This window comes from Littorina saxatilis, linkage group LG17, assembly GCF_037325665.1.
Source record: "Littorina saxatilis isolate snail1 linkage group LG17, US_GU_Lsax_2.0, whole genome shotgun sequence".
Lineage (NCBI taxonomy): Eukaryota > Metazoa > Mollusca > Gastropoda > Littorinimorpha > Littorinidae > Littorina > Littorina saxatilis.
Genome location: NC_090261.1, coordinates 42107234 through 42122601, shown reverse-complemented (window position 1 = coordinate 42122601; position 15368 = coordinate 42107234). Strand labels below are relative to the sequence as shown.

The 15368-nt window shown below is 45.0% G+C and overlaps 2 protein-coding genes across 3 annotated transcripts in view; both read right to left on the bottom strand.

Annotated features, from left to right (window-relative positions):
• The window catches only part of LOC138952970 (proton-coupled folate transporter-like), a 13448-nt gene extending 6881 nt beyond the window's left edge, over positions 1-6567 (bottom strand). Inside the window, exons 1-5 of one of the 2 annotated variants that reach the window (XM_070324733.1) lie at positions 6308-6567; positions 2815-3956; positions 2210-2370; positions 1456-1705; positions 190-351 (exon numbers count right to left, since the gene is read on the bottom strand). In XM_070324733.1, the coding sequence (XP_070180834.1) occupies positions 190-351; positions 1456-1705; positions 2210-2370; positions 2815-3438 (1197 nt within the window). In that variant the 5' untranslated portion in view covers positions 3439-3956; positions 6308-6567. The remainder of the gene's footprint in view (positions 1-189; positions 352-1455; positions 1706-2209; positions 2371-2814; positions 3957-6307) is intronic. The other variant, XM_070324734.1, reaches the window with a different exon arrangement.
• A 1520-nt stretch (positions 6568-8087) lies between these two features.
• On the bottom strand, positions 8088-12219 carry LOC138952896 (tereporin-Ca1-like). Its single transcript, XM_070324646.1, has 4 exons — positions 12049-12219; positions 11505-11761; positions 10836-11110; positions 8088-8282 (listed from the first exon to the last, which is right to left on the bottom strand). The coding sequence occupies exons 1-4, from the start codon at positions 12089-12091 to the stop codon at positions 8135-8137; spliced, it is 723 nt and encodes a 240-aa protein (XP_070180747.1). The 5' UTR covers positions 12092-12219; the 3' UTR covers positions 8088-8134.
• Between the last annotated feature and the right edge of the window lie 3149 nt (positions 12220-15368).

Below are 15368 nucleotides of genomic sequence, written 5' to 3'. Positions count from 1 at the left end.
AAGGTCGGTAAAACAATCAATCAAATAAGCAAAACAGGCAGACATCAATGTAAACAAACACACCAAATGTAAATACAATGTACCTGCCTCACAGTTGACCACATACCCAACAGGTATACTTTTTTAACAGCAGCCTAAAAGTGCTTCAAACCAATGCTAACAATGCATTCTAAGATCAGAGTCACCCACCTTGCGCAGGTGAACGACAGGGCTGAGCACAACGTGGTCTGGCTTTTTCAGCGTCTCTGGCATGAAGAAGAAGAGGACGACACAGCCCACGAACAGCAGGCAGCACAGGATGAGGGTGGGCGCAGGGAAACCAAGACCCTTGATTAGGTAGCCTGTACCAATCTGCAACACAAAACAACAACACTTTCCTCAAGTGCTTGGTATATCAACACAAATCAACCGCTCATTCAATTAGTGCTTGATAGTAGTATATATATATATGCTTTATCACAAATCAACAGTATTTTCCTTACAGTGCTTGCTTGTGTACATGTGCACACAGTGGACCCCTTCTCTCCCCCCCCCCCCCACCTCCTCCCTTCCTTTCAAAGACCCGGCCCCTGTTTTCAGACTTATCCCATTGAAGACCCTGCCTGTCAAATTTTCTGTTCAGTCAAACATCTAATAGAATCGTCTTTTGCTTGGGAGATAGGTAATTGATCTGTCATTTAAGTGAACCAAATCAGACTGACCATAATTATATCTTCCACGGAGGGATGGTTATTGTTCTCTTTACAGTCTTAGCATACACAAATACAGAAAATGAAGACAGTCACCGCATTCCCCCCACCCCCCTCCCCCCTCCTCCAAAGACATAGGACGAACTGATTGAACCACCACTCACCAGAGACTGCAGCACACCTCATAAAGACAGCACACTAAGAACAGAGATGAAAGAATATTTTCCCGTGAGCCCGGCCCCCCCCCTCCCTCCCCCCCCCCAACTCTCCTGGTCAATGGATTGAACTGAAGTGAACTGAACTATACCACTCAGCTCAGAGATCGCATCGGCGGCACACACCATGACAAATCTCCTGGAGACAGCATGCAGGAGAAAGAAGTTGCTTCATGTGCCCCCCCCCCTACCTTGCTGAGTGAGGCCAAGGGACTGAAGTGAACTGAACTATACCACTCAGCTCAGAGATCGCATCGGCGGCACACACCATGACAAATCTCCTGGAGACAGCATACATGAAAAAGAAGTTGCTTCATGTGCCACCCCCCCCCCCCCGCAACCTTGCTGAGTAAGGCCAAGGGACTGAAGTTAACTGAACTATACCACTCACCTCAGATATAGCATCGGCGGCACACACCAAGGACTATCTCCTGGAGACAGCATACATGAAAAAGAAGTTGCTTCATGTGCCACCCCGTCCCTCCCCCCCCACCCTTACCCTGCTGACCAAAGCCAAGGGACTGAAGTGAACTGAACTATCACTCACTCACCTGAGACACGGCACCAGCTAAGGCCAACATGACCTCCAACACCGCAAAGAGAAGCACGCGTTCCCTGGCAGACGTGGTGACGTCAGCGATGGAGGCCGAGAGGCCTAGAAGCAGCACGTAGAGAGAACCAGAGAGGCCATCCAGAGTGTAAGCGAAGTACAGGTAGTTGACATCAAGATCCAGATAGATCACCACCACAAACACCAGAGACTTCAGAAAGGCGCCCGTAAGAGGCACAAACACCAAATACCTGTGGGGAAAAGAAGAGAGAGAATAACGTTAGTTTAAGTCATTTATTGTGAACCTGGCTCGATCAGAATCATACTCTGACTCTGATAGCTTCATAATAAAGACAGCAGAACTGAAATACTTCAGTTTAAGAAAAACTGCAACGTGTCTTAGTTTCACTGTAGATACAAAGACAGATATTTCACAGCATCTCGGGTTTCACTTCATCAAGCCGGCCAAAACTCTTACTTTCAACCACAGTCATCCGCGTAGAAAGATAGAACGAATGAGAAAAAAATTAATTAGGACCGACGGAACAAACTTGGAAAAAGACAACCAAAAAGCCGGAAAGGAACATTGTGAATTAAAAGTAAAACTAACTTACATGGGAAAGACAAGATTGCAAGGGGAGACGTCATTATTTTGTCCTGTAATTGTCGGGGATTTAACAGAAGTCACTTAAAAAAAATGACATGATCGTGAGTCTGCAATGAGCATGGGTCAACAGACAAACAAACAGTCTCACTTTCGCCCTAAGTAATCAGCATAGGATCCGACAAGGAGAGATATGAAGATGGCGGGGATGAACTGGGTGTATTCCATGTACAGGATCTGTCTGGAGGTTTTCGTCTGGATCTGGTTCAGATCCTCTTGCAGAGAGTCGTTTCTGCCCGTGGCACACGGCACCTGTGAATGTGACAGTGTTATTGTGTGTTAGTGAATTGGAGTGGGGCTGTGGGTTGGGTTGGACAGTGTGTGTGTGTGTGTGTGTGTGTGTGTGTGTGTGTGTGTGTGTGTGTGTGTGTGTGTGTGTGTGTGTGTGTGTGTGTGTGTGTGTGTGTGTGTGTGTGTGTGTGCGTGCGTTCGGGCGCGTGTGTGTGTTTGTAGGCTGTACTTGAAAAGACAGAGTTTTGCCACTACATTAAATTTGAAAGTGTCGTCTTGGCTCTTATGACTGCTGCCCCCAGTCCCCCCCCCCCCCTCCCCATCTTGTCTTACTTGTAACAAAAAAATACACAAATAAAGAACACATAATGAACGCACACTGGCCGCTGAACCAGCGCCAGGGCTGGCCAGGAGAATCCCACCCAGGACCACATTTTCTTTCGACAAAAGTTAAAACGCGCTTACCGTTTCGCTTGTGACGTTAGTTATATTGAAGTACTCCGCGGCAAAACGCCGAAACAGGTACTGAGACTGTATAGGAACCAGCGAAAGCAGGCCCGTGATGTAACACAGTAACGCCACAGACACTGACGTCATTAGCCGCCGCTGCACCCGCTTTCGACAAGGGTCAGCGTCATCTTTCTCCTCTTTGGTGAGTTGCGAGCCCAGTATGACGTCAGCCACGACTCCGTTTTTCGGCTGCGAGTCGCTGAGATTCGGTTTTGACGTCAGGGATTTGCTGAGTCGAGTGTCATGCTGAGTCTGCTGGAGGTCACCGTTTGCGTTGTCATGGTCACCGTTTGCGTTGTCATGGTCACCGTTTGCGTTGTCATGGTCACCGCTCCACGATTTACACAGTGCATTTCCGTTAGGTCTTTGTCCTTCGTATCCCTGTCCCATTTCTCCATCTCTTGCCTGTTGACCTTCATCGTGGTTCTTGTGTTCACGTGCATGTCCGTCAGAAGAAGGCCTATTGTCGGAGTTGCGGTGTCGGTTGACTGGAGTGTTGTTAGAATGTGTCCCACCATCATCTGAGTTTTGATGCCGAAGCAAAGGACTGTTTTCGCTGTCGTCTGACTTATCAGCCATGGCCGGTTTGTTAAATTTGGCTCATGGGCTTCACTGAAACACGTGCAACATTTGCAGCTTTAAAATGGATGCCGCAGAGGTTTACGCATCGGGAGACTGAACTTGAATTTATTGCCGGGTCGACTACGCTGAAAAGAGTAATATGTGCCTTCAGCTGTACATTTCTCATTACTGCACTTTATGTTACCGCGATAGGACGAACAACTTTCTCATAAATCCTATCAGCGATTGAACCATTGCTTATAATGATATTCTCTTTTCCTTCCGCGTCTCTTTGATTCCTGTCAGGTGACCTGGACGAAAAGTCATGAGCGTTCTCTAGTTGCGATAATTGCATGCTGAGTAGTTGAGCTTCACGTCAGTTCGATTCAAATCTTGAATTCACTTTGCGGCATTGTTTACAGATCGCAGTTACTCTCAGCGCCGTCTTCAATCAGACAAAAAGTTTTGAAGTCAGTCACAAGGAATCGTCAAGTTGAGGACTCAGGTTAACGTTGAACCCGGCATGTCCTTACGACCTGAAACACAGCACCAAAGCATATGTATGAGAATAAGTGGCGTAAAGTGATATTAAGGCATTTAGTCAATTTGTCGGCCTAAACGTCAAAACTGAACTAAAAAGTCTTTGCCGACACCATATCGCATGTCCTTGCTGGGTCCGACACAGCGCTGGCACTGTCTCGGTATTCTCAGTATACACAAGTGATCTTTAATTTGCATAAGGCCTAAAAAAAAAAAATAGGTGTGGTTACGGTAACCCGACCTACCCTATTTTTAGGGGCCGACCCTATAACTTTTTATTACATTTGTCAAAAAACAACAACAACAAGAAAACGAGTGCAGAAAACGCAATGAAAGCGAAAGCGCCCGAGTCGCACACTTATTTCCCTGTCAAGTAGGTTTAATTTGTACACATTAGAAAAAAAAGTAAAAAAACAAAAAAGTGATTGCCTACCTTCCTACCCTATTTGTTTTGGGTATGTTACTGTAACCGTGCACCTATTTTTTTTTGGCCTAACATGATTTTCGGTTTTTTGAATTTGTTTTAAGCTTAATATCTATTGAAATAAAAACAAATCCACATATATATTTTGAATCAAGTTTGTGCCTGTTATTTACAATTTAAATTTAAGGTTGAATTTTAATTAGCAAATCACTTCATGAAGTTTTAAGCTTAGAAGCTGAAATGCAACCCCCCATACTGATAGTCGGAGCTGAGTCAAAGAATATTTAACCAAACTTTCAATCAATTTTTATTAGAAAAAAAATGTGGTCGCAGTCGCCTCAACTTTTTTCTAATAAACTGAAGCCGGATTTAACGTCATCAAAGACATTTATCGGGGTGGTGGGGGTGGGGTGGGGGAGGGGGGGGGTCTTGGGATAGCATCTGGAAGAATTCACATGTAAAGTTTCATGACATAGATGTGTCCGGTAGTTTTCTGAAAATCGCTCTACGCACGCACGCACTCGCACGCACGCACGCACGCACGCACGCACGCACACACACACACACAAACACACACACATCCGCACACACAGCACAAAGTCCCCCATGTTACATTCACGTATCCTAGCAGAAACTGACACGGAAACCTAAAAAAAGACAAAAAGTATCTATTTGTCGTAATTATAGTTTCCCATCACACACAAGCAATGGGCTTCTTTTCTGTTTAAATGTGCTCATCTGTACCCAAATCATCTGAATGCTTACTTTTCATACAACGTACTCTCATATAACCACACTCATAGACCTATAGGTTCTGACGCAACTGCGCATTTACTAACCATGTAACGACGTTACTGAATAAAGGGACAACTATTTTTCTTCAAGTGCCTATATATGTCCTGTATTGCAACCAAGGTCAAAAAGTGGAACGATCGAGACACGAATCTTCAAACCTCTCAGTTCAAGGCAAGAAACAAAACAAACACAGTAACACATGTTGAGACATCTTGACGGAGTCGGTGGGTGCATAAGTCTGTGTTGAAATAGTGAAGGCAAAAAACAAAACAAACACAGTAACACATGTTGAGACATTTTGACGGAGTCGGTGGGTGCATAAGTCTGTGCCGTTTAAATGTGAAGACAACCAAGGGGTGGAAGCCTACAAACACACACACTGACACACACACTGACACACACTGACACACACACTGACGTGACACACACTTACACAGACACACACACACACACACACACATACACACACACACACACACACACCGTGACACACACACATCTTAGTGTCACATGGCATTTGAACTTGTACAGTATAACTAAAAATAGAATATAATTAGGACGGCAATGGCGCGTTGAATGAATGCTGTCTACAGCCGTAAATAAGCGATACAAGTTGAAATAGGAGCAAATGGGACTGATACACCAAACAGCCGATGCGTGCAGGGTATATGAAAGTAAATTATACTCAACATTCGGTTCATATAACCGTGTGCTCAGTCAGTCTCTGTTCTGACATAACAGGAAAACGTATACACACTGGAACTAATGAGTTACGGGTAAAATACTGTGTCACTCGATCCTTCAAGAACCTTTCTCTCTCTGTCTAGTGTCTCTCTCTTTGTTTCTCGGCCTCTGTCCGTTTCTCTGTAACACACACACAAACTGATACACGGACGCAGAAACTAACACACTGACGCACAAAACCACAACTTGAAACTGTGACACACACACACACACACACGACTCATGCACCTCCTCAAGAAACAGCCGTAAACACCTTTTCGGCCGACTCAGTTGAAGAACCAGAACACAACATACCTCATCGAATTACGACACTTCACGTATTAATTGCTTGTTCCACACATCCACACAATATCAATATGCTTTTGTAAGTACCGTCATACTCACGTTGCATTTTTGTGACACTAGTCGCGACTCGACCTTTCAATAAAACTCCTTTGTCACTATGCAAAGCAAGCTACACATCGTGCCTCGGCCTCTCACTTGTGCTCTGCCACAGACTAAGTGCAGAGTATTATACACACAACAGTCTCTGGTTCTACATAACTGGTTACCCAGAGCTTTCTGTTCTCCAGAATTTTTTGTTCGGATTGATCAGTGCATCACGCGGCACAGCCAGAGAGGCACAGCTAAATTTCTTCCCGAATACACCCATGACTTCCTGCTGACAGAGTTCGTATCCATTGGGTGCACAGGCACCGAACTTTGCTTTCAGTGCGCGAAAATAACCGTAACGCCTGTTATGTTACACTTACAGCAGTGATTGAGCTGCATTATTTTGGTTGTAAGTGCTACCGCACCCTTCTTTCGGTGTGAATGCACTTTATAACACCACAATGCACACACAGACACGAAGACAGACAGGCCGGCGAACAGACCGTTATATGCGGCTGACACATGCACACACACACTTTCATCGGCGCACTTTTGATTAGGCTATTATTATTCTTTTGTTTCAAAACGTTTAAGCACTTCACCATAAACCAAATTCACATGTGTAAAACAGTTTGACATATGTTATTTAGAACGTGTTATTGTATGGGTTTCGAAACACTGTTTTTGATCCAGGAACAAAAGCATCAATCTAATTTCATTGCAGAGAATAAGTTTGTTGAAGCTACAACTCAAAATGAGCCATTTACAGATCTGTTTGCTCTCACTGCAGTAGCACGGTTACCGGCACGGTTGGCCTAGTGGTAAGGCGTCCGCCCCGTGATCGGGAGGTCGTGGGTTCGAACCCCGGCCGGGTCATACCTAAGACTTTAAAATTGGCAATCTAGTGGCTGCTCCGCCTGGCGTCTGGCATTATGGGGTTAGTGCTAGGACTGGTTGGTCCGGTGTCAGAATAATGTGACTGGGTGAGACATGAAGCCTGTGCTGCGACTTCTGTCTTGTGTGTGGCGCACGTTATATGTCAAAGCTGCACCGCCCTGATATGGCCCTTCGTGGTCGGCTGGGCGTTAAGCAAACAAACAAACAAACTGCATTTGTTATATGGTAGTTACACCTCAGCTCAGTATTTGGCCACAGGCTTTATTGCTACAGCAATAATTGCACAGCTGTTTCTAAATTACGTTTTAGTAAAAAGAAAACGTTGCAATTATTTGTTTGTTTGTTTGTTTGTTCGTTTGTTCAGTTTTATGTTTGTTTTCGCTCTCAGGATATGGGTAGGCCTACACTTATTTGACCATTCACTTTATGGCTTGAAAACTAGTTGCATAGCTTTCAATTAGAAACTTGTGTTCCTACGCATATAGTTTTCTTCGTTCCTAGCTTCCTTCCTTCTTTGCTTTCTCTCTCTCTCTCTCTCTCTCTCTCTCTCTCTCTCTCTCTCTCTCTCTCTCTCTCTCTCTCTCTCTCTCTCTCTCTCTCTCTCTTTCCGACTTCCTTCCTTCCTTTCCTTCTTTCTTTCTTTCTTTCTTTCTTTGACAGGGGAAGTTGCATTAATTGCTACATAATTTAGTTTCCAAAACAAATAAATAATCAGCATCTCACATAAGTATGAAAAAATGAAACTTTTGGGTTTTTTATTCGATTTATGCATTTTCGCTTGTATGTTTGTCTGTCTGTTTGTTTGTTTGTTTGTTTGTTTATTCTTATACATTCATCACCACTCATTTGTCAAAAATTATGAGTAAATAATCAGCATCGCACGGAATCATCAACATCTGATGGAAACAATGTTGGCTTTATTCAATCAGTTTGTATTAACGCCTATCCCACAAGCGGGTTGCCATTCTTGTCACAGAGATGTGCCCGGACGTCGTCTGCCAAGTCCGCCAGGTCGACGGGACGGATGGACACTTTGCCAATGGCTTCGTGGCTGTTCACCATGGTTCCATATAACTGAATATCCTTGTCCCTGAAACATCACAAACAGCAGATTTATCAGTTAACAGAGATGCTGCCAGAATGGATCTTCTTTGACAAATTGGGTCACCCAAAATGGTCTAGAAAACAATTTCGGTAATATAGGACGGACTCCGCACATCCAAGATGGCGGTCGACGTGGCTCCACGACCCCATTGGCAGGTATTTCCCCCTCCCAGGCTTCCCGTCTTCACAAGCGGTGATGATGGCTGTCACCTGGACCATTTCACCACCGAGGCACGTCGCGTCATTTCCCACTTCAACATGGCGGCACTTGGAGGGGAGGGAGCAGAGTGGCTGATCCAGTCCCTCGCTGGGGCTGCCAGGAAGGAAGTTAACCTGCACCCCCCTCAGGCGACCGCTACGGCTGACCTAGTCCTGACCATTCTGCAGGAAACGTTTGGAGACCACGCCAGCATTTCTTCACTGCTTTCGTCATTTTTCACGCGCTACCAGGGACAAGAGGAGGGCCTTCTTTCACACGCCCACAGTTTGCAGTCTCTGCATGTCAAGATTAATTCTGATGTTCCTGATACATTAACAGATGATGCTCTCCGTGATAATTTCATCGATGGACTGTTTTTGCATCCTCTACGACGAGATCTGCTGCGCTTTGTGAGAGGGCGTGAGGCTGTCACTTTTGCTGCTGTCCGTGCCGAAGCTCTCAGGTGGATGAGGGAAGATGTCGATGTGGTGGCTGACCAAGCAACTCCTGTTTCCAAAGAGAGGAGTGCCGGGTTAAGCAGGCTGCATGTCCCAGTCAACGAACTCGCCGTCAGCTCAGCAGAGCTTCGAGCTGCCCTGGACCAACATCCGCGAGCTGCCTCACGTCAACAGCAACCGTCCGCGAAGCCACGTTGTTGGCTTTGCAACCGCCACGGGCATCTGCAGAGCAGGTGCCCTACGAAGCGTCATAGAGGTCAACAACCGCTGTCATGGAGACAGCCAAATGAGAAACGCGTGAGTCATCAGTCAACATCCATCACGCAACCTCTCCGTGAGCAAAGCTGCCAGACAGAGGAAGAGCATCAGAATGTGACACCCCCAGTCCCCGTGCAGCTACACGACACTCAACAGGTCACATTTTGGGATTCCATGCTCAATCTTGCCCCTTTACCCCAAGTCCCTGCTACCCCAACATTCCCTGACCGAGGCACTGTCTACATGGCACGCCCTGTCTTCCCCCCACCCATCCAGCCTCTTCCGGTGCAGCCAGTCGCCCCTGCACCATTTCCTGATCCCCAGGCACCTCCAGCACGTGTTCAAGACCAGCCTCTTGCTAGAGACCCGGAACCTCTGGTCCCTCCTACAGCTGCTGTGTATGTAGTTCGCCGCTCGCACCGAATACGGGAACGACTGTCTTCGTTCTGAGTAGTGCTGTAATAAACTTGATCATTTTGAACAGACGGACTTGTGTGTAATATAATAAGTGTGCCGCTGTCATGTCCCCGCCATCCGTCTACAGTGAACAGTCAGGTTAACAATGTGCTGCTGTCATGTGGGCAATGTGTCATTTGTGAGACTGTTCGTGCTAAGAGACTGTGTGTACACTATGATTATTGATTGCCTGTTGTATTGTGTCTTGTATGAATGGGTTGGGTGACTGTGCGTGTCATCCGTTACCGTTTCTGATTTTATTTGTTGTTTCACTTGGGTGAACTTGTGTTTGTTTTGTGTTTGATTTATATATGTCATTTTCAGCTAATCCCGAGGCGTTGTACCTGCGAGGACGCAGTTGGTATAGAGCTGGGGGGGATGTAGCCGTGTGGCGATTTCATGTACTGTTGAGTCTATTATCTTCCCCTGACCCAAGTTGTGTCTACCGCTAGGATTATTGTGTGTTGTAACTAATTGTAGGTGTGTATGGAGGCTGGTTTCTTATTGGTTGATTGTTTGAACGAGAGCGCGCGTGACTCAGAATAATAGCGTGGGCTAGAAGAGTACCCGGTGTGATTTCGAAGTGTGAAGACGTGTCAGTGTGCGTATCTTGGATTGTGATGTTTTAGTTGTAGTTGAACGATGTTTGTGTTTCTGTAATAATCAATGCAAGTAGTGTAGTTTGGGCCATTATAACTGTATTTTGGCGAAGGAGTGATTCGAGGATTGTTTAGAGAGACTTTGTGTGTGTGTTCAGTTGAACAAACGTTTTAGAGCTGGGCACGGTTTTTTTTATAAGCGAAGTGACTTTTGACCGGGATCGTAATTCAAGTTCCGACGAGTTGTGTGCGGCTGTATATTGAAGAAGGAACTACACTGCTTTCTGGTGTCTGCTTTCTGGTGTCTGCTTTCTGGTGTACATTAATTAAAAGTCACGTTATTGCAACCTCTGTCTTGGCGTCTCATTTATGCTTCCTGGCCTATTTTCCCCCTTCCACTCCACCCTATCACTGCCCTACACGCCACCAGGCGTGAAAGGCAGTAAGTAACTCCACCCTATCACAAAATAAATACATTAGATACATAACAAATATTAAATCAGTCAATTATTCAACCGATCAATAAATTAACGAATAATAAACATGTAACACTGAATCCGCAGACTCACCCGAATTTGACAGGAGTCATGTCGCCATTAAACTTTTTTCTCTCAAACTTGATGGTGTCCGAGTCACCGTGGTTGTACATCTGTTCGAACAGGTCATCGCCACCCGGGTGGCCAGTGTAGCCGGGTGCCGACACCCCCACCCCCAGCCAGTTGCTGTAGAAGTCAAAGTTGAAGGGAGCTGACCACATCAGGTACACACGCCGGTCAAGCCCCTCCACTTCCCACGACACTGTTCCCGAGGTGCCGGTCGCTGTCCCGCTCGTTTTCCGGGTCACCTGCGTTTTTTTGTTTAAGGGAAAACATATATTTCTGTTCGAAGATAAAATGTATTCGTTTTCATAATAGAAAGATGGACAGACAGGCCGACAGGCAGGCAGGCAGGCAGAAAGGCAAAAAGACAGGCAGTCAGACAGAGAAGACAAGCAGGCAGACACAAAGGCAGGCACTGAGAAAGGCAGACAGGCAAGCAGACAGAAATACAAGCAGGTAGGCAAACCGGCAACGGTTCTGGAGGTGCCGTCGCTGTACCACTTGTTTATCGAGTCACACACACGCACGCACACACACACACACACACACACACACACACACACACAGGTGGCTGGACAGGTAGACAGAAAGAGGGACAAACAAACAAACACACAAACAAACAAACAAACAATTAAGTACCGTGACTTCTCTGTAACCAGAGTCAATGGTGGCCGGTGGCGCCTTAGAAATCTGGCCGTGGTTCATGTGGATCACAGGATTGGACAGATTATAGCGTGTCCAGTTTTCCACCTGTAAGGCGCAGGTGACTCGGTAACCATCGCCAAAGGTAAGCGCTTCCAGAGTGGTGCCAGACAAGAAAGGGCCATCTAGAACTCCTGCTAGAGCGGCCTGTGCCAGGTCGGGGTAGCAGCTCTTGGCCTCAACCGATTGCCAGCCTATGGAACAAATGTGTATGAAATTATGTGGATAGTTTTCCATTCTGCAATTTTATTGTGGTTACTGAAAAGGTATTCTGCAACTACGAGGACAGAGGATTAGTAATAAAAGGAAGGAAGGAAGAAAGAAGAAAGAAAGAAAGAAAGAAAGAAAATGAAAAAGAGAGAAAAACAAACAAACAAAAAAACCACAATCAAATGATCAAGCCTGGGAAGCCATATATAGTGATGTATCAGATTATAGACAACGGAGTCATTGTGAAGTACAGAATCTGGAACCTACTTACCAAACAGAAGTCCTAGTAAACACAGAAAAACGGTCTGAGCCATGTTGCTGATATTCTCACAAATCCGGAATGATGGTGAGACAGCAGGTTTAGAAAGTCAAGAGTGAAATAATGCTATGTCTTCTTTCTGTATATTGCACCTGCATGATTCGTGTGTATCTTATCTTTGGGGTTTTTCATTGAAGTTTTGTTTTTTGTCGCTGTACTAGTAGCTAGGTCACCCTGCCTTATCATTTGGATATGTTGTGGTTCTATGGTTAAACACCTGAAAACACATGACAAAGCCTACCATAAATGATTCCTTCCTTCTTGTGTACAACATCGTGCACACCACCACAAATCTGTTCTGGCTTCAGTTTACCGCATTGCCGTTCAGTAATAGTATCCTTGCACTTTGCCAATGATATACGCCACAAATCAACAGCGTTGCCGCTACCGGTGCAGAGGGATTCTTATTTCATGAAGTAATTTTGTAACTGCCAAATGTGTTAGTTAGAAAATACATTTAGCAAGACAAAAATGTGTACAGAAGACAGTTAGGCTGTACATTTTGGTATGTGTCCAAATGGAAGGATGTTCCTCTCAGTCTCAGGCCTTGACGTATCTAAGGGGATCTGCAGAAAGGTCTACGTGGAACCTCTTTTTTAAGACCCCTCCACCACCACCCCCCCTCCCCCGACTGACTCGTTTAAGATTCCTTCCTTTTAAGACCCTGTTTTCTCAGATTATCTTTTCATAAGCTCTGTATTATGGAAATTTGGTCCTACCTAGGGTCATAGTATTTAACCTTTAAAAAATGTTCTGGGAGAAAGTACATTCTGTTTGTACTACATACCTGCAAAGAACTACATAAATCCAATAGACTTTTAATGATTCAGTAAGAGTATCGAGTCAGGCCTCAAAAACCAAACTAACCGGACTGACTGAGAAACTAAACCTTTTTTTGGTAAGGAACTTTTCCTTGTTTTAATATTTAAAAAACCCACAACACAACAGCTTATCGTTGCAGACTGACCCAAAATCTGGTCTGACATTTTCAGTTCACCTATACCCGAACACAGGCGCTTATTAAAGAAAGGCCTGGCTCAGTCATTCTGCTGTGGAAACAACAATATTTCATGAACAACGACGGCGGAGCTAGTTACTTTTATTATAACCAAGCTCCTGTGAGTCCCAGACAAACAGGTGTGCTTGCGTTTGTGCCTTGCTGGGCCCTATCTGCGACTGACTTTCTGTGACTTTTAAACTTGTGTGACTCCGATCTTCTTCAAGTTCCTTCAGTTTAGAGCACTTGCATAGAGGTCAGACACGAATGACGGAACTGCCAGTAAAAAGTGCCCTTTATAAATTGCTCAGGTTATTTACTATCGAACGTGAGAAACTTTTTTTGTCGGATCACCAGCTGCCCACTCGCGCGAGCATGTACCGCACACACACACACACACACACACACACACACACACACATCATCATTACTCACACTTAGACACACATACACACACACACACACACACACACACACACACACTCAGAGAGAGAGAGAGAGAGAGAGAGAGAGAGAGAGAGAGAGAGAGAGAGAGAGAGAGAGAGAGAGAGAGAGAGAGAGAGAGAGAGAGAGAGAGAGAGAGAGAGAGAGAGAGAGAGACTGAAACGGAGAGAGAGAGAGTGAGACGCGGCAAGTGAAAGAGAGAGAGAGAGAGAGAGAGAGAGAGAGGGAGAGAGAGAGAGAGATAGAGAGAGAGAGAGATAGAGAGAGACTGTGACAGATAGACAGACAGACAGAGAGACATCCACACACACACACTCAGAGAGAGAACTCAGAACTCAGAATTTTTATTGTAAACCACACTGTTGTGTTTGTACAAGAGGGGAGTAGAGTTTCCATTTCAATGTATACTCTCTCAGAGACAAGTAAGAACAAGTGCATATACAGTGCTAAGGGTTGAAACATATCGATCGGAAATCATTTACACACATTCATTTTAGCCTAGCAGTTGCTGTCGATGCCTGAATGCATAAAATGTATACCGGGAGAGTGCCCACAACCTACTTTTGTTTTGTGTTAGTAGTATCTGCATTGACGAGTTTTCGAGTTGACCAATTTCAAAGACATTTCCCAAGTAAGTTTCTCTTATATCAGAGTATACTGGGCACTTAAAAAGAAAGTGGTGCTCGTTTTCGTGAGGGTATCTGCAAAGTGGGCAAACATGGGAACCGTTTGCAGAGTATCTCTGTTTGTTGCACATCAAGGGTGAAACCCCAAGTCTGAGTTTTGTGAACACTTTTTGAATATATGGATTGTCTATTTGGTCAAGGTACCTTTCTCTTCCAAAGTCAGGTTTAAACAATTTGTATGTGTCATACCTCTCACTGTCTTCTAGCTTACTATGCCAGTTCTGGGTAAAGCAGTCTTTTAGGCGTTGTTGAAAAGCCTTGATAAAGTGTTTTTCGTTGCCGACATAGCCGTACGTCCACACATGTCCAAACCCATTTTCACATAGGAGGTTCCTGACCCTAGCGGACCAATTGTCTGTCCCTCTGTCTGCCATGTTCCTCATCATCACATGGGCCATTTTTACATATCTTGTGTTGGGGAGGCGATTTAGCCGCAACCAGTATTTAACGCATCTGGTAGCAGCGAGAACTGATAGGGGAAATCTACCGAGTTCTCCGTATACCATGCAGTTGGGACTTTGGGGAGAAACACCTATTATCCGTTTGCATGCGAACATGTGTACCTTTTCAATGTTAGAGCAATCAAAACAACCCCACATTTCTGAACCGTATAGCAATATGGGGGTAATCTGTGTATCAAAGAGTGTGAAAAAAAGGTTTAGATCATAACGTCCAATATTCCACAGAACTCTAAAAATGTCGATAACACCACGCTTAGCTCGTACAATAGAGTCTTCAAAGCATCGTTGGATGGAAACTTTGGTGGTCAAGGTTAAGCCGAGATATTTATACGAGTTGGTAACGTACATGTTGTCGTGACCAAATGTCCAGGCTTCGTTTTCCCCCAAGTATCCACCGTTGCGAAATACCAACACTTTTGTTTTTTCTTTGTTTACCTTTAAACCTAATCTGTTGGCAACTTCATGCAATATATTTAACTGGTTTTGTAGTCCCACCGGTGTCACTGAGAGCAATGCTATGTCGTCAGCAAACATCATGATAAATAGTTCAATTTCACCCGGAAGAAGTTGAATTCCATGCCTCCCTTTTAGAATCATTTCAGACGCAAGTTCGTTAATCAAAAAAGAGAACAGGCTTGGGCATCCTTGTTTGAGACCTTGCATACACTCAAAAAAGGCAGTGTA

What these genes read in the sequence shown, in the direction of transcription:
- LOC138952896 (XM_070324646.1), bottom strand. Translation starts at nt 12,091, where the DNA reads ATGGCTCAGACCGTTTTTCTGTGTTTACTAGGACTTCTGTTTG. An exon ending in TTTACTAGGACTTCTGTTTG is followed by an intron (nt 11,762 to 12,048) that starts GTAAGTAGGTTC and finishes TTTGTTCCATAG; the next exon opens with GCTGGCAATCGGTTGAGGCC. An exon ending in CTGGTTACAGAGAAGTCACG is followed by an intron (nt 11,111 to 11,504) that starts GTACTTAATTGT and finishes AAAAAAACGCAG; the next exon opens with GTGACCCGGAAAACGAGCGG.